Below are 15270 nucleotides of genomic sequence, written 5' to 3'. Positions count from 1 at the left end.
AAGCAGACCAAGGCAGGCCAGCAGCATGGTTCAATTCCCGTACCAGCCTCCCCGAACAGACGCCGGAATGTGGCAGCTAGGGGCTTTTCACAGTAACTTCATTCGAAGCTTACTTGTGACAATAAGCAATTTCATTTTTCATTTCAATCTGATATGGAGATTGTGCAGAGTGTGGTTCAGCCTCAGACAGTTCCCAGGGAGAGGGATGGACTCGTGAGTTAGGGAATGGAATTTCTAATGGTGACTGAAGACAATGGCTTGGTCTTCCCAATTTTTAATTGGAGGAAAACCTTTCATCCAGTATTGGATGTGGGATAAGCAGTTTGATAATTTAGTAACAACGGAGGAATGGAGAGGAATGGTGGTGAGGTAGAGCTGGGTGTTGTCAGTGTCCATGTGAAAACTAACACGGTGCTTTGGGATGATATCACCTCGTGGCTGCTTGTAAATGGGAAGTAGGAGGGGCCGAGGATACAGCCTTGGGGGACGCCGAGTACAAGGACTTTGGAGAGGAAAGGGAGGTTGGAGATGTCTTGGAAATTTGTAAAGATGGTGGGGTCAAGTGTTCTGTTTCGGATGGGTGATGATGTTGCATTAAAGTGAGAAGGACAGAACCAAATGAGGGAGAACTGGAAACATATCAACTAACATAGAGAGGTTGGATGGTCAACTGTTTTGTGAGAATGGAGTCGAGGGAACAGAAGTTGGGTCTGATGGACAATATAAGCTCAGAGGGAGATAGAAGATTGGAGAGAAACTGGAGAAAGATCCGAGTTCAGGGCTCAGACGAGGAGGAACTTTAGATGTAGTTTGGTCTGGTGGGTTAGTGGAAGGGAGGGAAGCAGCAGAGGCAGCTGATCAGATGCCTCAATCTCAGTGACAAAGGAACCCCAGGAACTCCACACACTTGTTGTCGGAGGTGAGGATGGATGAAACAGGGGGAGGGGGGACAACATTTCAAAAGGAAGAACTTTTGTTAGAAATATTTTAAAATACTTGATGCACATTGTTTCACGCAATGCTGATTTATTTGACTTTTACCTGGAATATTAACCCCCATAACTGAGCTGGAGTTTATTTACTGTTAAGGGCATGGCCAGAAAGGAACTTTGAGACATTTGTCCTCAGTTTGTCTTTGCAATTTGTATAGCACAAGGAGAGGTTTTGAACTCCAGAAATGATGGCCCCGACTACTCGTGATGGTTTCTTAGAAAAGCAAATGTTTATGATGGAATAGGAAAATAAATAAAATGACTTCACACATCCCAATACTTTAAACAGTTCCAAACAATCTTAATTTAACTACCTCAGAGCTAACCTTTCCCAATCTGTCCAGCAACGCCTTATAGATTTTAAGATCTATAAAATGCAGAAACCTTGTCCCAAACTGTGCCTTTACTCCAATTTGCTCGAGGTTAACCAGTTAACTGGCTTTTCAAATCTGGCTTCCTTCACACAGCTTTCTGGGCTGAGATTCAAACAGTATCTTAACAGGTTTCAGGGGCTTTTCACAGTAACTTCATTTGAAGCCTACGTGTGACAATAAGCAATCTTTATTTCAGTATCCCCTTAACTACATTCTTTCCCTTTGATCTCGCCATCGTTTTACCCAATTTCTTTCGAACCAATCTCTCCCAGAATTGATTAACATAATCTCTTTACTTTAACATTCATAATTTAAAAAAGTGAATTTACTTTATCCATACTTCATTCCTGACACCTTTCTTTCACACCTTGCATCTTTTGAATCACAACCACCCATTCACATCTGTTTCTGTTCTCTACCCAACTTGACTACATTTTTTTGGTAAACATCTGGTTTGAAGTCTAGCTGGGCTCATTAACACATCAAACTCACAGTTTAAATTCACACAGCTACTCTTTCTCCCACTGTAAGGACCACTCTCACACTTCACCAGTTACAAAAAATGATAATATTACAATAGAAAATAGTTCAATTTCTTAGATTCTTCTGACAAATTTTATTGATAAAACATCAGTAGAAATCGACATTTATGAACAAGGTTCATTCCTGGATGTGATTAACATAGAATTTACAGTGCAGAAGGAGGCCATTCGGCCCATCGAGTCTGCACCAGCTCTTGGAAAGAGCACCTTACCCAAGGTCAACACCTCCACCCTATCCCCATAACCCAGTAACCCCACCCAACAGTAAGGGTAATTGTGGACACTAAGGGCAATTTATCATGGCCAATCCACCTAACCTGCACATCTTTGGACTGTGGGAGGGAACCGGAGCACCCGGAGGAAACCCATGCACACACGGGGAGGATGTGCAAACTCCGCACAGACTGAGACCCAAGCTGGAATCGAACCTGGGACCCTGGAGCTGTGAAGCAATTGTGCTATCCACAATGCTACCGTGCTGCAATCACTAATTATTTGCAAACACACTGGTGACTTGTGAGAATGGACAACCGAGTGAATCTCTTCCCACACACGAAGCAGGGGAACGGTCTCTCCCCAGTGTGAACTCGCTGGTGTCTTTGCAGAGTGGATGACTGAGTGAATCCTTTCCCACACTCGAAGCAGGTGAATGGCCTCTCCCTGGTGTGAATTCGCTGGTGTACAGCCAGTTGAGGTGATTGCCTGAACCCTGTCCCACAGTGAGAGCACCTGAATGGTGTCTCATCAGTGAGACCAAGCTGATGGTGCATCAGGTCCACAGGACTTTTATAGCACTTCCCACAGTCAGTGCATTGAAATGGTCTTGCTTCAGTGTGAACCTGCAGGTGTTTCAGCAGGGTGGATGAATCGCTGAATCCCTTTCCACACTTGGAGCAGGTGAATGGCCTCTCCCCAGTGTGAATCCGCTGGTGTACAATGAGTTCCGATGACTGCCTGAACCCAGTTCCATAGTCCGAGCACCTGAACGGTCTCTCATCAGTGTGAGCTCGCTCATGACGCATTAGGTTGAAGGAACTTTTATAGCACCTCTCACAGTCTACACATTTAAAAGGTCTCTCATCCGTGTGAACCTGCTGGTATTTCAACAGAGTGGAAGAATCAGTAAATCCCTTTCCACACTTGGAGCAGGTGAATGGCCTCTCCCTAGTGTGAACCCGCTGGTTTTGTTGCAGCCCTGATGATCGAGTGAATTCCTTCCCACACTCTGGGCAGGTGAATGGAGTCTCCCCACTATGAACTCGCTGGTGTCTCAGCAGATTGGATGACCAGGTGAATCCCTTCCCACACTCTGGGCAGGTGAACAGTCTCTCCCCAGTGTGACTGGGCTGATGGGTTTCCAGTTCCGACAGGGATCTGAATCCCTGCTCACAGTCCCCACATTTCTCCGCACTGCTAGCATTGCTATTTTCTTGCATGTGCAAAATCCGATGATATTCAGATCCTGATGTGATGTTTGTTTTCAGTTTCCCAACTGCAAATCCTCCCCTTCGAACACCCTGTGAAACTGATTTAAAACAGAAAATAGGGAGTGAGAGAGAACCCACAAAAACACAAAGGCAGGTTGTGAAATTGAGCTGAATTCATCTGGTCATTTGTGGGGCTGGCACTGGGAAAAAGTGACCATGAAAACTGCTGGGTTGTCACGAAAACCCAACTGTTTCAGTGATGGCCTCAGGGAAGGCAAACTACCACCCAGTCTGGGCTATACACAGGATATGAACATGTGAAATAGGAGCAGGAGTAAACCATAAGCCTCATTGAGCCGCTCCAACATTCACTATGATCGTGGCTGATCTTGGTTTAATCTCCAACTTCCTGCCCTCCTCCCCAAATCTTTTGATTCCCTGAAAATCTCTGGGCACAAAATTTCCATTTTAATCTTAATCGTGCTTCTTTAACTGAATTTGTTAAAGGCGCACTGGCAGCCCTGACCTCAATTAAAAAGCGATCACAAATGTGTTCCAAATGAATACCTGAGCCATGAGTAAATTAGCAAAGAGTGAATGAGATGTTCACTTTAAGTGATTGCCTGGATAAATGGGGTTTGATTCATAGGGTACTCATGGTAGCACAGTGGTTAGCACTGTAGCTTCACAGCGCCAGGATCACCGTCTGTGCAGAGTCTGCACGTTCTCCCTGTGTTTGTGTGGGTTTCCTCCAGGTGCTCCAGTTTCCTCCCAAGTCCCGAAAGACGTACTGTTAGGTAATTTGGACATTCTGAATTCTCCGTGTACCTGAACAGGCGCCGGAGTGTGGTGACTAGGGGATTTTCACAGTAACTTCATTGCAGTGTTAATGTAAGCCTACTTGTGACAATAAAGATTATTATTATACTGACACCAGTAGTGACAAAAGAGAGTGTTTATACCATTGGGGTGACCTTCACTTGAACCACGCTGGAACTAGTGCCCGGATGAATCACACAACCAGGGCTGCAGAGAGAGCTTTAAACCTATTCGTGGGTGAGGAGACAGGGTTGTGGTGAGGAGAAATTTGGAAAGTTGATGAGAAGGGACAAGGCAGTTGTGCAGGGTAGCAAGACAGACAATGATAACCAGAATGTGACAGGAAGGGACAGAATGTAGAAATAGAAGATTTTATAAAATTCATTTATGGCTATTTAGCGTTGCCAATCTACCTACTCTGTACACATTTGTATGTAGGGGTGAGACCCACGCTGACACGGGAAGAATGTGCAAACTCCACAGGCTGAGATCAAACCCGGGTCCTCGGCCCCACGAGGCAGCAGTGTCCTCCTGAGGTCAAATCTGACACCAAATTTGTGCAGAGAGCGTTTCAGCCTCAGACAGTTCCCAGGGAGAGGGATGGACTCGGGAGTTAGGGAATGGAATTTCTAATGGTGACTGAAGACAATGGCTTTGGTCTTCCCAATTTTTAATTGGAGGAAAACCTTTCATCCAGTATTGGATGTGGGATAAGCAGTTTGATAATTTACTAACAGTGGAGGAATGGAGAGGGATGGGGCTGAGGTAGAGCTGGGTGTTGGCAGTGTACATGTGAAAATGAACATGGTGTTTTTGGATGATGCCACCCAGTGGCAGTGTGTAGATGGGAAAATAGGAGGGACTGAGGGTAGATCCTTGGGGGAAACCGAGTACAAGGACTGTGGATAGGAAAGGGAGTTTGGAGATGGAGAAGTAGTTTGTAAAGATGGGAGGAACGTGTTTTTTTAGGATGGGTGTGACAGTGGATTCAATGCTGAGAGAGACAGTACCAGCAGAGAGAGAGAGCTGTTCACAATATCAGCTCACTTGGAGAAGTTGGGATGTCAGCCGTTTATGGGAATTATCAATCGAGGAGAACGGGGGTCTCATGGACAAGGTGAGTTCTGACGGGAGAGAAAATGGAGAAAGATGCAAGTTCAGAACTTGGACAAAAATGGGCTTTAGAGATAGTTTCGTCCGGAAGGTTAGTGGAGGAAAGCAGCAGAGGCAGCTGATCGGATTGTCTTAACCTTAGTGACAAAGAAGCTGTGAGAGCCCCTCACACTTGTTATTGGAGGTGAGGATGGAGGAGATGGGGAGAAGGAGACCTTCAAAAGGAACTAACTTGTGTTAGCGATATTAAAAAGACACCACACGCTTTGTTTAACACAAACTGATTTGACTTGATTTTTATTCAGAATTTAATTCCTTGTGACTGGATTAGAGTTTATGAACATCAGCAGCAACTGACCCCAATGAACATGTTCCAGTCCAGGATGTGATTAACAGCGAGATCCAATCACTGAAGTTACTTCTGAACTTGCTCGTGCATCAGCAGGTTGGATAACTGAGTGAATCCCCTCCCACACTCAGAGCAGGTGAGCGGCTTCTCTCCAGTGTGAACTCGCTGGTGTACAGTGAGGTCAGATGATCGCCTGAATCCACTTCCAGAGTGAGAGCACCTGAACGGCCTCTCATCAGTGTGAACACGGTGATGAGATATCAGTTCCCCAGAACTTTTATAACACTTCTCACAGTCTGGACATTTAAATGGTCTCTCCCCAGTGTGAACTCGCTGATGTACAGAGAGGTCAGATGATCGGCTGAACCCAGTCCCACAGTGAAAGCACCTGAACGACCTCCTCGGTGTGAACACGTTGATGGGACATCAGTTCCCCAGGACTCTTATAACACTTCTCGCAGTCTGGACATTTAAATGGTCTCTCCCCAGTGTGAATTTGCTGGTGTCTCAGCAGATTGGAGGAATGAGCAAATCCTTTCCCACACTGCGAACAGGTGAATGGCCTCTCCCCAGCATGAATGTGTTGGTGTGTCTGCAAGTGGTATGAGTGTATGAATCCCTTCCCGCACTCAATGCAGGTGAACGGTCTCCCCAGTGTGAATGCGCTGATGGATTTTCAACTTGGATGGATAATCGAATCCGTTCCCACAATCCCCACATTCCCATGGTTTTTCCCCGGTGTGACTGCATTTATGTTTCGAAAGGCCAGATGATCGACTGAAGCCTTGTCCACACACAGAACACGAGTACGGTTTCTCCCCACTGTGAACGGTGCATCTTCCTTCCATCTTCAAACTCCCATGATATTTATGTTACAAATGTTTTGGTGAGTGTAGATCTTGATGTGATGTTTAGTTTGAATTTCCTGACTAAAGTTCCTTCACTTCTAATACTCTGCGAAATTGATTCAAAACAGAAAATAGGGAGTGAGAGAGAACCCACAAAAACACAAAAGACAGGTTGTGAAATTAAGCTGAATGAATCTGGACATTTGTGGGGCAGGCACTGGGAAAAGGTGACCACGAAAACTGGTCATAAAAAACAACTGGTTCACCTCTTTGGGAGGAGAGAGGGAGAGTGTGTGAGAGAGAGGGTGTGTGTGTGAGAGAGGGGGAGTTGTGCGAGAAGGGGAGTATGTGAGGGTGTGAGTGAGAGAGAGCGCGAGTGAGAGAGAGGGTGCGAGTGAGAGAGAGGGTGCGGCGGAGAGAGAGGGTGCGGGAGAGAGTGAGAGATGGTGTGTGTGGGACAGAGAGCATTTGGGAGAGAGAGACAGAGAGAGGGAGTGTATGTGAGAGTGTGTAAACACAGCGAATGGCAATGACCTGAAATGCAAACACTTGCGTTCAAAGGACGATAATGTTCACTTCCTGATGAATCGAGTGAAGCTGTCACATTGTGATGTAAGAGTTTGCTCAAGGTTCCGGTCTGTAAATCCTCTTCTAATACCCTGAAAATGAAATTTACAAAAGGTATCAATGTCAATTCAAAAATGGAATTCAGAAAATAAATTTGTGGTTTGGGTTTGTCGTGCATAAATTCTCCCTTTCTAACTTCCTGTAAAAGAAGTTTCCCAAATCCATTATTGTGTGGGGTGGCACAGCGATTAACACTGCTGCCTTACAGCACCAGGGACCTGGATTCAATTCTGGCCTTTTGGGTCACTGTCTGTGTGGGTCACTATCTGCCCGTGTTTGCGGAGATTTCTTCGGGCTGCTCCAATTTCCTCCCACAGTCCAACGGTTGATTGGCCGTGTTAAATTGCCCCTTATGTCCAAAGATATGTTTGCTAGGTGGGGTTACGAGAACAGGGCGGGGGCTTAGGTAGGGTGTTCTTTCAGAGAATCTGTGCAGACTTGATGGGCTGAATGCCCTCCTTATGCACTGACGGGATTCTATGATTGTCAGTCTAGGATAGAAAATTCACAACACTCCCTTCTCCTGCTCTCTCGTCCAGTTCATGCTCCCCGCTAAACTTTAAAAAAAATAAAAATTTAGAGTACCCAATTATTTATTTTGTATTAATTTATTTCCAATTAAGGGGCAATTACTGATACTGCGCAGCTTTAATCACAGCCTGGCCCCGCCCTTCATTCACTCCAATTGGTTGGAGGACCAGCTGCACTTGGTCGGTCCTCCAGTCCAGCCACTCCTCTTCTTATTGGTCCGGAGCCGCTGTCAATCACCCGGGCATTGTGATAGTTCCAGGTGGTGAGAGCCGCCACAGGCTCAGGCTGATTGTCCAATAATTTTTTTAAACTAACGAGAGTACCCAATTCACTTTTTCCAATTAAGGGACAATTTAGCATGGTCAATCCACCAACCTTGCACATGAGAGTGAAACCCACGCAGACACAGGGATAATTTGCAAACTCCACACTGACAGTGACCCAGGGCCAAGATTCAAACCCGGGACCTCAGTGCCGTAGTCCCAGTGCTAACCACTGTACTGCCCTCTCCACGCTATAACTTTGCCCCTCGTTGTCATCAGCAGTCCCTCATTTGAGGATGATGTCTACTCAGAGTCTTGAGTTTTTGCCATGGGTGGACAGAACCACAGATGTTGAGACCATCAGGTATTGGGATCAGAAGAGGAGGATGTATTTCCCTTTCTTTCCATCAATCCACCGCCCCATCATTCAGACATTGGGACTGAAAGGGTGATAACAGTTTGATGGACAAGTTGGCTGCATTCTGAACAATGGGTAACAAGCTCCTCCCACTCATCGAAACGTTGCCCCCCGACAAAGATGGCGATCACGCATGCGCCATGGTGCACACTCATTCCAATAAAGATGATGCGGAGATGCCGGCGTTGGACTGGGGTGAGCACAGTACGAAGTCTTACAACACCAGGTTAAAGTCCAACAGGTTTGTTTCGATGTCACTAGCTTTCGGAGCGCTGCTCCTTCCTCAGGTGAATGAAGAGGTCTGTTCCAGAAACACATATATAGACAAATTCAAAGATGCCAAACAATGCTAGGAATGCAAGCATTAGCAGGTGATTAAATCTTTACAGATCCAGAGATGGGGTAACCCCAGGTTAAAGAGGTGTGAATTGTCTCAAGCCAGGACAGTTGGTAGGATTTCGCAGGCCAGATGGTGGGGGATGAATGTAATGCGACATGAATCCCAGGTCCCGGTTGAGGCCGCACTCATGTGTGCGGAACTTGGCTATAAGTTTCTGCTCGGCGATTCTGCGTTGTCGCACGTCCTGAAGGCCGCCTTGGAGAACGCTTACCCGGAAATCAGAGGCTGAATGCCCTTGACTGCTGAAGTGTTCCCCGGGACTTTAACCTGGACTTTAATGGACTTTAACCTGGTGTTGTAAGACTTCGTACTGTCCAATAAAGATGGCGGCCGTTAATCCAGGCCGAAAATGAGGGGCTGCAGCCCCGTTTAGTACAATCTGGATCCGGTAAACTCTTTTCAGAGTTTAATGACTCACACAATGTGCTTGCGCAGCGTTTCCGACCTTCCCCGCGATCTCACGCACCCTACATATTGTTAACCGCCTCTTACAAATTATGGATGCAAAGAAGAAGCCGCTCTCCATCGCCATTACTGATACTGCGCATGCTTCAATATCAGCTGGTCCCGCCCCTCATTCACTCCGATTGGTTGGAGGACCAGCCCCTCTCGGTCGGGCCATCAGTCCTGCCCCTCTTCTTCCTATTGATCCGGAGCTGCTGTCAATCACCCGGGCATTGTGACAGTTCCAGATGGTGACAGCCGCCACAGGCTCAGGCTGACTCGCTGATTGTCCAATAATGTTTTTAAAAATAACTTTAGACTACGTGGCCAATCCCCCTACCCTGCACATCTTTGGGTTGTGGGGCAAAACCCACGCAAACACAGGGAGAATGTGCAAACTCCGCATGGACAGTGACCCAGAGCCAGGATGGGACCTGGGACCTCAGCACCGTGAGGCAGCAGTGCTAACCACTGTGCCACCGTGCTCCTTGATTCTCCAATAATAACAGTGAGAGTCTCAGTAACAATAATAATGGAGATGGGGCCCAGAGGAGAACAGCAAAGGATTCACTCACTTTGAGAGCAACAAACACTGTCTGTTCCCATAATAAGTCAGGCTGCAGTATGTGAGTGAAAACATCATTGGATCAAATGTAATGATGATACAGTAAGCATCTAGAGAACCAAAACTAAATTTGGTTTTCAAATAATAGTGAAGTAATCATGGTTTGTTGACCACATAATATAATCCGCTTCTGGTGTGTGTTACTCTGCCCCATTAGACAATAACCTTTTTTTAAAAAAAATTTTAGTATACCCAATTCATTTTTTTCCAAGGGAAATTTAGTGTGGCCAATCCACCTACTCTGCACATCTTCGGGTTGTGGGGGTGAGACACACACAGACTCGGGGAGAATTTACAAACTCCACACGGACAGTGACCCAGGCCAGGATCGAACCCGGGACTTTGGCACTGTGAGGCAGCAGTGCCACCGTTGCACAGTGGTTAGCACAGTTGCTTCACAGCTCCAGGGTCCCAGGTTCGATTCCTGTGTTGGGTCAATGTCTGTGCGGAGTCTGCACGTTCTCCACGTGTCCACATGGGTTTCCTCCGACAGCTCCAGTTTCCTCCCACATTCCTAAGACATGCCGGTTTGGTGGATTGGCCATGCAAAATTGCCCTTAGAGTCCAAAAAGTTTAGGTGGTGTTGCTGGGTAACTGGGATAGGGTGGAGGTGTGGGGTTAGATAACGTGATCTTTCCATGGGCCTGTGCAGACTCGATGGGCCGAATGGCCTCCTTCTGCACTGTACATTCTATGATTTATGATTGAGCCCTAAGCACTAGGCGGCCACCAGGCCGCACCCTTTATTAGACAATAACCTGCCTTTTATTCCAATTCTGGTGTATGTTACCACTGCAGGTCCTTGGCTGATTGGAGTCTGGTACAATAAACAGAGTCTGGTTCCAGTGCCTCTGAGGTCATTTGACCTGCATGTAAGCTGACATTAATGGAGACAAAAGGCCCAGTAAATATCCAATTGTAATAGGAGGACAAGGTGAAAAGAAACAATGATATTTTGAGGTTTCTGTGTTGTGGTGAGTGTCACTGGGAGGTGTGTGATAAAATAGGAATGGAAACATGACAGAGACACGTGTGACTGACTCCACCTGACTGAGAGCTGTTATACGCAAGGGGACAGCAATGAGGACATGGGGAACTCCAGAGATTTCTGATATTCGAGGTACATCTGTTAGAGGTACTGAAAATATTCAGTTCCTTCTTGTGGTTCTCAAGTTACACAGTCACACAGGAAACGTGTCCGACAGCTCATCAAAACCAAAGTTTTAATCTTCTCTTTGAGACACACTGTGATTGAAAAGGTCAAATGTTAAAACATCAGTTTGAGCAAAATTCAGAATGTCACAAAGATGAGTGAACTGTCCAATTAATCCCATTCACCATAACTCTGCCAATTTACCGTCCACAAGAATTTATCCAATTCCCTTTGAAATTTACTGTTAAATCTGCTTCCTGCAGCCTGTCAGTGTGAATTCCACATCACATAACATCACTGTGTAAAAACAATTCTCCTCAACACCTCCTTGGATTCTGTTGTAAAATATCTTAAATCTCTGTGTCCTCTGGTTACAAACCCTCCTGCTCTTGGGAAACAGTTTCTCCCCATCGACACTATCACAAATCCTTCCTCATTTTAAACACCTCTATTAAATCTCCCCTTCACTTTCCCTGATCTCAGAGGGACAATCCCGGTTTCTCCTGCTCTGAGTCACAGGGACTCGAAACGTTAACTCTGTTTCTCTCAGTACCGATGCTGCCCGAACTGCTGAGTTTTCCAACATTTTCTGTTTTTCTCCCTCTTTTTCCTTCTTCAATCTATCACAAACACTTCATGATTTTGAACACCTCAATTAAATAGGAATAGGAGTGAAATATAGATGGAAGGAGAAAGAAAGACTGACAGAAGAACTGAGAGATTTAAAAAAACAGAAAGGCGAGGTGGCAAGAGATAAAAGCTGAGAAATAGAGGAAACAAGTAACACAGAAAGAATGATATAAAATATAAGGGAGCAGGTTATCAGTTCCCAGCTACAGAGAGCAGAGGGAACTCAGTGACTGATCCACAGACACAGCCGGTTCTGTCCGGGAATGGAGACTCTGAACAGAAATAACCGGCTCATTTGTAAATGTCACCGCAGTGTGATCTGTGTGACTCTGCCCTGACTCTGTGGACAGATATAGGCTGCACTGACAGATGTTCTCACCAGATTGTGGTCAATGGGTTTATTTTCTGCTCAGATGTCAGATGTGTGGTTTGGAACCGGCAGCAGAGAAACAGGAAGTTGTGTTACCTGAGAATGAAACAGCAAGCGTCAGTTTCATGTTATCACCATGAACAGACTTCCTGCCTGTGATAATCTGAGAGAAGAGAATGAGAGACAGGAGAGCAGGTTCACACACCCGAGGATCACTGAGAACGATCAGAATAAGGAGACCACCCAGAAAACGGCCAATCGGAATCTTCAGCTGAACACATCACTCATTCTTAAAGGGACAGTCGGGGCTCTGACACTGCTCAGCTCCCAGTTAAAGGGGCAGACACAGCTTCGCCCTTTTCTCTGTTATGTTTATGATTGTTAAAGGCTGGTAGGGGTGAGGTTTGTTTAAAAGGACGGAATGTGGGAAGCACAGATCAATAAAACTGGAAATTCTTGGACACAAGCTGCAGCTCCTTCTTTACCTGGGAATGAAACTATTGTCTAATTCTCCCTGCTGTTACCAGGTACCTGTGATGCCCTCCTGCTGCTATTTTAATGCAAACTTCCAGCAATCTATTTTAAGTAGGTTTCAATTCAATGAATTCATTGTGACTGTCACACAAACACATTAAAATGTTTTAGACGGATTCCGATGCATTTTCAGCCTGGAAACTGAAACCAGCTACTTTACATTCAATCAAGAACATCACAGTTTTACACCAATCGCTGATTTGACAGCACAGTGGGCTAAACAGCAGGCTTGTAATGCAGATCAAGGCTAGCAGCGCGGGTTTAATTCCCGTACGGGCCTCCCCGAATAGGTGCTGGAATGTGGCGACTAGGGGCTTTTCACAGGAACTTCATTGAAGCCTACATGTATAAGCAATTATTATTATTACATTTCCAGCGAAGAGTGATGAGAAAGACCAAAGTGTAATTTGTCTCTCTCAGTGTGACCCTGAAGGACTGTGTCCAGGCTGAAACTCTGTTCCTGCCGTATAATCCTTCCCCAGATTGTTATTTCTCAGCTCCAGACAGGCGATGTTCAACACTCAGGTGGGAAAGACAAAAATCTGCAACAACGTTTCAAACAAAGCTGAATTATTTCACATTTATTCAGAATAATAAACCTCATCAGTAGATTAAGGCAGTCAGAGTGAACATTATTTAGTCCTGGACATGATTAACAGCATCAATGAGGGTATAATCTAAACCTTGTAGTTGCTTGTGAACTCGCTGGTGTGTTAACAGGTGGGATCAGTGAGTAAACCCCTTTCCTCAGACATTACAGTTGAATGTCCGCTCCCAGTGTGAACTCGATGATGTTCCAGAAGATAAGATAAATGAGAAAGTTCCTTCCCACATATGGAGCAAGTGAACGGCCTCTCCCCACTGTGAACTCTCTGGTGTGTGAGCAGGTTGGATGACTGACTGAATCCCTTCCCACACACAGAGCAGGTGAATGGCCTTTCCCCAGTGCGAACTCGCTGGTGATTCAATAGGTTGGATGAACGAGTGAATCCCTTCCCACACACTGAGCAAGTGAGCAGCTTCTCCTCACTGTGAACCTGCTGATGTGTCAGAAGGTTGTATGAACGTGTGAATCCCTTCCCACATTCAGAGCAGGTGAACAGTCTATCCCCTGTATGAAGTTGCTGGTGTATCAGAATGTTGGATGAATTAATGAATCCTTTCCCACAGTCAGAGCAGGTGAATGGCCTCTCCCCAGTGTGAATTCTCTGGTGGTTCAGTAGGGCAGATGGACGGCTGAATCCTTTCCCACACACAGAGCAGGTGAATGGTCTCTCCCCAGTGTGAGCATATTGGTGTGTTAGTAAATCCTTTTTGTTTTAAAAGCTCTTCTCACAGTCAGGACAGTTTAAAAAATTGTGATCAGAGTGAACAAGTTGATGTGTCTGCAGATGGGATGACTGAATGAATCGTTTCCCGCACAGGGAGCAGGAGAACGGTCTCTCCCCAGTGTGAATACGTTGATGTGTCAGCAGATCCTTTTTACATTTAAAACTCTTCTCACAGTCAGGACATGTAAATGGTGAGGGGTCTTTATGTCTCTCCCGGTTGAAGCTTTGTCCACACTGGTTTAGCCTGGGGCTGGTTTAGCACACTGGGCTAAATCGCTGGCTTTTAAAGCAGACCAAGGCAGTTCAATTCCCGTACCAGCCTCCCCGAACAGGCGCCAGAATGTGGCGACTAGGGGCTTTTCACAGTAAAACTTCATTTGAAGCCTACTTGTGACAATAAGCGATTTTCACTTTCATTTCATTTTTTCACAAACAAGCATTTAATTTCTCCCTGCAGTGAATGATGTGATACATTTGTTTGAGGCTGTGTAACTGGTTAAAACTCTCTCCACAGTCAGTGGATTGGAAAACTCTCATTGGGGTGAGTCTCGGTGCTTTTGCAGTCACCTTGCTGAAACAGAACAAACACTTCTCCTTCCAAATTCAAAAGGAATGAAGATATTGAGCTCTTACTGAATTGAGTGACTGTCAAATTTCGATGTGATGTTTGGTTTGAGTTTTCTGTCATCCAATCCTCCACTTCCAATATCCTGTAAAAGGAGTTTACAAAAGTCATCACTGTCAATCCAGGGTAGAAATTCTGAACAGACAATTCTAGTTTCGCTGGAACATTTTTCCCTCTCTTGTTCCCCCAAAGCTGGAAATCCCCGTCCCACACACTCTCCTTCCTCCCTGGGCTGGAATCCGAACCCCACTCACCATCTGCATAATTTATTTCCTCCACTCCCAGTTTTCTCCCTCCCTCTCCTCTGCCTGGATTCAGTTCTCCAGCTCCTGTCTGCAGACTGACAATAAAACCAATGGGTCTTATTGGGGGGGTTTGGTAAGAAGTCTTACAACACCAGGAGAAAGTCCAACAGTTTTTTTCGATATCACCAGCTTTCGGAGCGCTGCTCCTTCCAAGGAGTGATATCGAAACAAACCTGTTGGACTTTAACCTGGTGTTGTAAGACTTCTGACTGTGCTCACCCCAGTCCAACGCCGGCATCTCCACATCATGGGGGGTTTGGGTTGTCACGATTGTCTGGGCTGGCGGCGGATCTCATTCAGCGTTTGGGAGCTGGACTCACTATCACTGCGGCTGCGCTCAGCCCGGAGCAGCACCGCGCATGCTCCGCACAGAGAGGCGACTTCCGGGGGCGGGACATTCTGATGCCGACTCGTTCTGGTTCCTGTGATGGAGGTAGGGCGTATTCATCCGCGCCCGGCATTCCGGGTGGACTAATCCGCCATTGTTCCGTTACGTTCCTTAGAGTGATGAATTGGTTCCGGCACTTTTGATACAGTTCGGTGTTTGTAC

The 15270-nt window shown here is 46.0% G+C and overlaps 1 protein-coding gene across 6 annotated transcripts; it reads right to left on the bottom strand.

Annotated features, from left to right (window-relative positions):
* Positions 1-1958: 1958 nt before the first annotated feature.
* LOC140418716 (uncharacterized) lies at positions 1959-15082 on the bottom strand. 6 transcript variants are annotated; one of them, XM_072502285.1, is made up of 4 exons: positions 14940-15082; positions 14424-14500; positions 6999-7123; positions 1959-3433 (listed from the first exon to the last, which is right to left on the bottom strand). In XM_072502285.1, exons 1-4 carry the CDS (start codon positions 14967-14969, stop codon positions 2400-2402), a joined length of 1266 nt encoding a protein of 421 aa, XP_072358386.1. In that variant the 5' UTR covers positions 14970-15082; the 3' UTR covers positions 1959-2399. The 6 variants fall into 6 exon arrangements, 3 of the variants coding, with proteins under 3 accessions (XP_072358386.1, XP_072358387.1, XP_072358388.1); XM_072502286.1 differs by lacking the exon at positions 14940-15082 and adding an exon at positions 14670-14927; XM_072502287.1 differs by lacking the exons at positions 14424-14500; positions 14940-15082 and adding an exon at positions 9196-9264.
* Between the last annotated feature and the right edge of the window lie 188 nt (positions 15083-15270).

Source organism: Scyliorhinus torazame, chromosome 5 (assembly GCF_047496885.1).
Source record: "Scyliorhinus torazame isolate Kashiwa2021f chromosome 5, sScyTor2.1, whole genome shotgun sequence".
NCBI lineage: Eukaryota > Metazoa > Chordata > Chondrichthyes > Carcharhiniformes > Scyliorhinidae > Scyliorhinus > Scyliorhinus torazame.
Note: the sequence above shows the minus strand (reverse complement) of the source record. Positions and strands in the feature narration are given on the sequence as shown.